The following is a 7,250-nucleotide window of genomic DNA, read 5'->3' as shown; positions in this document are numbered from 1 at the left end:
AGCGCGCATTGCGTCCCTGCGGCCTGGTCTTCGCGGCCTGGGCGGGCGGGCGCCTGGTGGGTCCCGGGTCCAGGGTCCGTCGTGCTCCACTTTCACTTGGGGTTCGCGGCCCGCCCTCTTGCCCATCTAGCCCCGGCCTCGGCACCGCAGATTCCTCACCTCGTAACGAGAAGGCCGCTTGCTTACCCGCCGTTCCCGGCGCTTTCTGCGCGCTGCTGCTGGTAAGGTCAGTTATTTAACCGTGTGTCTGTGCGTGTGTGCCCGGCCCCGTCCCAGAGACAGAGTTTAGTCTGTGGATTTGTATGAGAGACAGAGACAGCGTCCCGCCTGAGAAGGCTGCGGCCCAGGGGGAATTGTCAGACTGATGGTGTGTATAGGAAGGGAAACGTTGCAGTTTAGGAAACAAAATGACAGCGGCAGCTGTGTGTCCCCCCTCGAGGAAAGGGACAGCTTTTACCCAGAGATGGGTGTTGTTTTGCTGGGGGAGACTTCATCGACCTTCTTGTTGAAAAGAGTGAGGCCGGGGGGGGTCTCATGATGACTGGCAATTCAGGAGGGAATCTTTAAAGTACAGAAGGAAAGAGGAGTGAAAATAGGGGTTGGTATGTAGGGAGGGGAAGAGAAAGGTATCCAGGAAACCCCGGGAGATGACAATCAGCCAGGACCAAAAGAGCCATAAGCAAAGAAAAATTTTCCTTCACAGAGAGTGGCTCATACTTTTATTTTTTTTTAAAAGACTTATTTTTGCATACAAGAGCTGGGGTACAGGCCATAGTGTTGACGCTTAACCCCTTCTGCCACCAGGGCGGTCCCGGCTCATGCTTTTAGGTAGTGATGTTTAAATTGTTTTTGTTTTTTTTTTTTAAGTTGCTGCCCATGTGAACTTTGCAGGGTTCTCCACTCATTTATTCAAATCATTTACACACTGTTGGTGCTTTTGGTTCTCAAGAAGATGAAGGAATGGAGATGGTGACCAGGGGAAGTTGGGAGGGAATGGGGTAGGTAGTAGAAGATAAGGCCCAGAACTAACTAAGAATTTAGTGAAAGCAAGGCATTTGTACAAGAGCTAATGGGGGAGATGTGTCCCTGAGAATTCTCACACTCCTGGCGGTAGGGAGATGTTCTTTTCTTCATAACATGTAGTGTGAGGCTTGAGCCAGTATATTATAACATTAAAAGAAATAGGGCCTCCCTGTTGGCTTAGGGGTTAAGTTTCAGTGCTAACACTTCTACAGCCTGAGTTCAGTCCCTGGCCAGGGAGCTAACTCCCATGGCGCAGCAGACCTCTCCTGTCTCGCTTGCTGCTCCCCTTAGAGTGTACAGGCCTATAAGAAAGTGCGGTGCCTGTTCTGCTCCCCACTCTGTCTGGTAAATCTTCTCACCACACTCCCCCACCTCTGGCCTACACCCCAGTACTATGCAAAAAAAAGCTTAATTAAAAAAAGATTAAAAGATATAAACATGAATCAATAGAATGGAATTGAGAATTCAGACATAAACTCTTATATTTATGGGCTTGACTTTTCCTCTTCCAGTTCTTTCTCCTTTCCCTAACTACTCATCCTCTTCTCAGATCGCCAGCTTATGGTTCAGACATGACCAGATCCAAGTTATAGTGGAAGAAAGACATTTACTGCTGGCTTTGCAAGCTTGTGCCCTGGAACAGGGAGGGAGGGTCTTAACCAAACACCAATCCCAGAGGCCCCAGAGTCATAGGACCCCAGCTCCAGGTAGACACCTGCTTCTTAATGGCAGGCCAGATACCAAGAAGAAGGAACCACGAAACTGGATTCAAATTGGATAAGAAAGGGCATGGGGCAAGATGCATGTATGCTATCCATGTAAGATACCTGGGGAATAACCAGTAGGAGAGTTAAACTTCCTCATACAAGTGACGCTTAATAAAATAGAGCCAACACATGCCCGGTCACTCTTGTAAGCACTTGACAAGCACATGTTGGGTCCTCATAGAGCCATCTTATGAACCATGTAGTATTCTCGTTCTGGATAATGCAGGTGAAGAGATGAGCCATCTCATGAGCTAAGTGGTATTCTCAGGCCTGGAGAATCCAGATGAGAAAATGAAATACAGAGAAGTTAAAAGGATCACTCTAGATCACCTACCACTAAGTGGAAGTACTAAGATCTGAACCAGGGCTGAGAGCTCTTAGCTGCTACGTCAGTCTGCCTGAAAGCAAATGTTGGAAGTATATCAGAAAAACAGAGCCAACTAGATATAACTGCTAGGAAGTCCTGGCCTGTACCCTAGTTCTTGTATGTATAAATAAATAAATCTTTTCATAAATAAATGAATAAAATGTAGTCGCAATGGGGTGTTGTAGAAGATCAGAGAAACCACTTGTGGGTTAGGAGAGTGAAGCATTGCCTTGTGATGTAAAGACTGGCTAGAATTCCTGTACAGGTAGAGGTAGGGGAGATCTCAGGGATACCAAAAAAAAGGAAAAGCATGAAGGTGGGAAGACAGGAACATGTCTCTGGAAATGTTAGGAGTTCAACGCAGCTGAATATGGAGCAAATGTAAGGAATAAGGCAAGGTGATATAATTAGAGATATGTATTTAATAAAGAGTTATGTAATCTCTTTATTAAAAGCAACTGTAAAGAGTTTTTACTTTATCCAGAAAACAATAGGAAACCCTACCAGGTTTCTCATGTTGGGGTTTTCCTTTCTTCGTTGCAGTTTAATAGTAGGTGTTTGATTAGAGGAACCAACATTTAGATTTAGCAAAAACTTTTTCATACATGACAAACTTTTGCAGCGTGCCACTGAACCATGTGTTGCCTAATCTCCATAAAGCCCTATGAAATAAATTTATTTTCCCTATTTTACCAATGAAGAAATGGAGACCCAAAGAAGACAATTGACTTGTTTGGCCTCACCTACCTTAAAACCAGGCCATCTCACTCCAAACCCTCAGAACAGGGGCTTCCTCGCAGCTCTAGTCTTCAGGCTGAGTCTCACAGTATTGGGTAAGATGGACGGTGGACGTCTAGGAAGGACTGGGCATGGGGAGCATTGCTGGAAGGCTGTTGCAGGAGGTGGAGCATGAGGCTAGGTGTGCCTGTGGAGGCACTATGGCCAGGGGTTATGGAGCATTAGAAATGACTATGCAACAAAAAGATTTGATGTCTTTGGTTAGTCCCAGAACCCCTCTGTTTGTCTGAACTCATGTACTAAGAAATGTTCTGGGTCATGGGTCATCCATCCTTGGTAATCTGCATATTGGGTGGTGAAATGCCTCCTGACCTATATACATAGAATATATGCCTTAGGATTAGAGTGAGGCTAAATCAAAAGACTTCAGTAAACATAATGCCCTACAAGTGGCCTCCCTGGTGGCCCAAGGGATTAAGCACCACACTATGAAGCAATCCGCAGCCTCTGCAGCACGAGTTCGATCCCTGGCCGGCCAGGGAGCAACCCACATGGCGAAGCATAATGTCCTACATGGAGAAAGGAGTCAATAAATGGTAGTTTTCTATGTGCCTGAACATGAGTTCACCCAGCAAGCCGCACCTTTGAACTGCTTTATTAATTCATTCACTTGTTCGTTTAGTAAAAAGTCATCATGGCAGTCACTATGCTGTTGGTTTCAGGGGTGCACCAGTAAGCAACATACATGTGATAGGCAGGTATATGAAATAGTTGACTATGTTGCGACAAAATTGATTTTCTAATTTATTAGTCTGGTGTCTGTTTCTAGGTAGACTGTTGCCTTCTAGGTCATCACCTTAGGAGATGATCCTTTTGTTTTCACCAAAAGGCTGTTTGCTGTTTGATATAGTGATTAAAAGCTACAGGCTGGGCCTCCCCTGGTGGCGCAGCAGCAGCCGGTTCGTTCCCTGGCTGCTGGCGAGGGTCCCACAAAAAAAAAAAAAAAGCACTACAGGCTGCAGGTCAGCTGGCTATGCCAGAATGATGTGAAATATGACCGCATTGTAGACTATGTGTGGACCCCCACCTAACGACTGATTTGCAGGAACTGAGAACTCTTTGCAGTATGTTTTAAAATTAAATAATGGCACGATGACATAAAAGTGTAGACTCCTTCCAAGGTAGTCATGTCAAGCATGACTCACACTGGTTCTGAGGTGGATCCATTCCTAGCCAGGCTGCTGTTAGCTTGGAGAGTTTCAAGGACTGGCTTCTGTCACAGGTGGAGCACAGAATCTCATGACAGGCCAAGTCTTCTGTTAGGCTCCCTCCCCTCCCCCCTGACCCCCCTTGTTCGTTCTCTCCAGTTTCTGTCTCAGTCGAGTTTTAAAACAAAAAAAACAGTCTCTCCTTTTCTTTGCCATCAGGTTGTGTGCACTTGACTCTTCTCACCATGTCATCTCACAAGACTTTCAGAATCAAGCGGTTCCTGGCAAAGAAACAAAAGCAGAACCGTCCCATTCCCCAGTGGATTCGAATGAAAACTGGTAACAAAATCAGATACAACTCCAAGAGGAGACACTGGCGGAGAACCAAGCTGGGTCTGTAAGGAGAGTTACATGTGAGATGACACGTGTTCATGCTGCATCAAGATCACTAGCATCACCACGTCGCTGTTTGGACATGTTTGGAAAGTTATTTTTCTCTATGTCTGTATGCTTCTGCACCTTGTAGATTGACTCAGTAATAAATATGTGAGGTCTTGGGAAAAAACAGATCGTTCTGTACTGTATCATGCTCTCTCTGCTTCCTCTTTGCACTCTTTCATCTCAGCAGCTCCGAATCACTGCCTGTTCATCTTCCCCAGCCCCAGGTGGCTGCTTGGTATGGAATCCAGGTCTCATGCACACAAAGACAAAACATACTCTTAGCGTAAATGAACTTTCATAGGATTAGTGTGCATAGGAGAGAAGAAAGTTACCCATATCCTTGTAGGTAAATGTCCAACCAAACAGGGTTGACCCAGAGTGTGGCTGCAGAGGCCCAAAAGCTGCCACAAGTTCAAGGTAGGGAACCACAGGGAGGGGAAGCAAGGGGCCACTTAAGTCTGGGACAAAAAGTACAAAATCAAAGAACAAATCAGATAATGGCTGCCATTGTCAGCTTCCCCATGTCTCCCATGTCCTACAAGTCCAGATCTGACAAGTGTCTCTCAAGCCCACCTCAATAACTTAGGGCCTCCTGGGCCTCCTTGGTGGCACAGCAGTTGAGCGCTGGGCTGCAAAGCTGCGCGCGGCCTCTGCAGCGCCAGTTGGATCCCCGGCTGCTCCCCAGCCACCAGAGGAGGGTCCCACATGGCGCGCAGACCTCTCCTGCCGCCCGCTGCTCCCCTCAGCAGTGTACTTCGGTCCTTCTGCCTGCTCTGCTCCCCACTCTGGCTCTGGTGAATTTTCTCACCCTCTGGCGCTTCTGACTGTACCCAGTGCTTGTATAAATAAATAAATAAATAAATAAATAAATAACTAAATAAATAAATCTTTTTAAAAAAATAAATAACTTAGGGCCTCCAATTTTACATGGTTTTTGTGAGTCGTAGAGCAGCGTAAGAATTAAAATACTAAGGCATTGTATTTACTTCAGCAAGCTACATTAAGGTCTGTAACTTCTGTTCCCAAGGCAGTGAAAAGGAGCTTTGCTTTACAGAAACCAGCTGGACAGAATGATTCCGCAGTAGCTGAGATAAATGCCCTCCCCATGCCAAGAGAATTCCTGAAGCCTCTTACCGATTTGCTCATTTCCCTGAATAATTAACATTCCTTTCCCAGACCTAGCACGTGCACCTCTCATAAAAAATCTATGCTTCTGGGCCTTCCCGGTGGCGCAGCGGTTGAGCGCTGGGTTGCGAAGCTGCCCGCGGCCTCTGCGGTGCTGGTTCGATCCCAGGCTGCTCCCCGGCCAGCGGAGGAGGATCCCACATGGTGCGCAGACCTCTCCTGCCACCCGCTGCTCCCCTCAGCAGTGTACTTCGGTCCTTCTGCCTGCTCTGCTCCCCGCTCTGGCTCTGGTGAATTCTCTCACCCTCCCGCGCTTCTGACTATACCCAGTGCATGTATAAACAAAACAAACAAACAAATATAATAAATAAATAAATAAAAACATGCCTCTATAAAAAAAAAAAAACTTTAAAAAAAAAAAAAAGAGTTGGGGTACAGGCCAGAGATGTAGGGGGTGAGAGGATTCACCAGAGACAGAGTTGGGAACAGAACAGGCAGACTGACTGAAATACACTGCTGAGGGGAGCTGCAGGTGAGACAGGAGAGGTCTGCTGCGACATTTGGGTTGCTCCCTGGCTAGTTGGGGATAGAACTTGTGCTGCAGAGGCTTCGAACCCCTTGCACCACCAGGGAGGCCCCGACCATAGTTGCTTTGTAACAAATTCAGAATCCATTGTAATATGTAATAATGGTTTGCTTACTTTTGTTTATAATGCTTATAATTAGTACACGCATAGAGAAAAACTAATAAGATGACCATAAAATATTTTAGAGTAAAAATAGCAAGTTAAATGGTATTACGGGGCCTCTCCGGTGGCGCAGCGGTTGAGCGCTGGGTTGCGAAGCTGCCCGCGGCCTCTGCGGCGCCGGTTCGATCCCCGACTGCTCCCCGGCCACCGGAGGAGGGTCCCACATGGCGCGAAGACCTCCCCTGCCGCCCGCTGCTCCCCTCAGCAGTGTACTTCGGTCCTTCTGCCTGCTCTGCTCCCCGCTCTGGCTCTGGTGAATTCTCTCACCCTCCCGCGCTTCTGACTGTACCCAATGCTTGTATAAACAAAACAAACAAACAAATAAATAAAAAACATGCCTCTATTAAAATAAAATAAAATAATTTAAAAAAAAAATAAATAAATGGTATTACGGTATTATATATTATTTTTTCCACATTTTATATTTTATCAAGAAAAAATTTAATCACAAGAAAATTGGAAGGATTTTATAGTGAACATTATCTCAATTCTAACTAACATTTTACTAACTTTGCTTTATCACATATCCATCCATCTGTCCATTCCTCTAACATTTCATTAATCCATCTTATTTTTTGATGCATTTCAAAGTAAGTCACAGGGCCTCCCTGGTGGCACATGGGATAAAGACTCAGCACCATCAAGTTACCTCCCACCACTGTGGCGTGAGTGCATGATCTCCGGCCAGTAAGCTAACCCACATGGCACAGCAAACCTCTCCTGTCTCTCTTCCTGCTCCCCTCAGCAGTGTATTTCAGTCAATTCATCTGTTCTGCTCCCCACTCTGTCTCTGGTGAATCCTCTTACCCCTCCATCCTCTGGCCCACACCTC

General features: G+C 46.2%; 1 protein-coding gene across 1 annotated transcript; it reads left to right on the top strand.

Moving 5' to 3' along the window:
- Positions 1–171: 171 nt before the first annotated feature.
- Positions 172–4,530, top strand: LOC311171509 (large ribosomal subunit protein eL39). The gene is made up of 2 exons (XM_084234434.1): positions 172–226; positions 4,323–4,530. The coding sequence occupies exon 2, from the start codon at positions 4,349–4,351 to the stop codon at positions 4,502–4,504; it is 156 nt and encodes a 51-aa protein (XP_084090560.1). The 5' UTR covers positions 172–226; positions 4,323–4,348; the 3' UTR covers positions 4,505–4,530.
- Positions 4,531–7,250: the final 2,720 nt, after the last annotated feature.

This window comes from Talpa europaea, assembly GCF_964194135.1.
Source record: "Talpa europaea genome assembly, chromosome: 6".
In the NCBI taxonomy this organism is placed as follows: Eukaryota; Metazoa; Chordata; class Mammalia; order Eulipotyphla; family Talpidae; genus Talpa; species Talpa europaea.
The sequence above is the reverse complement of the archived record's forward strand: the minus strand, read 5'-3'. Positions and strand labels throughout refer to the sequence as shown.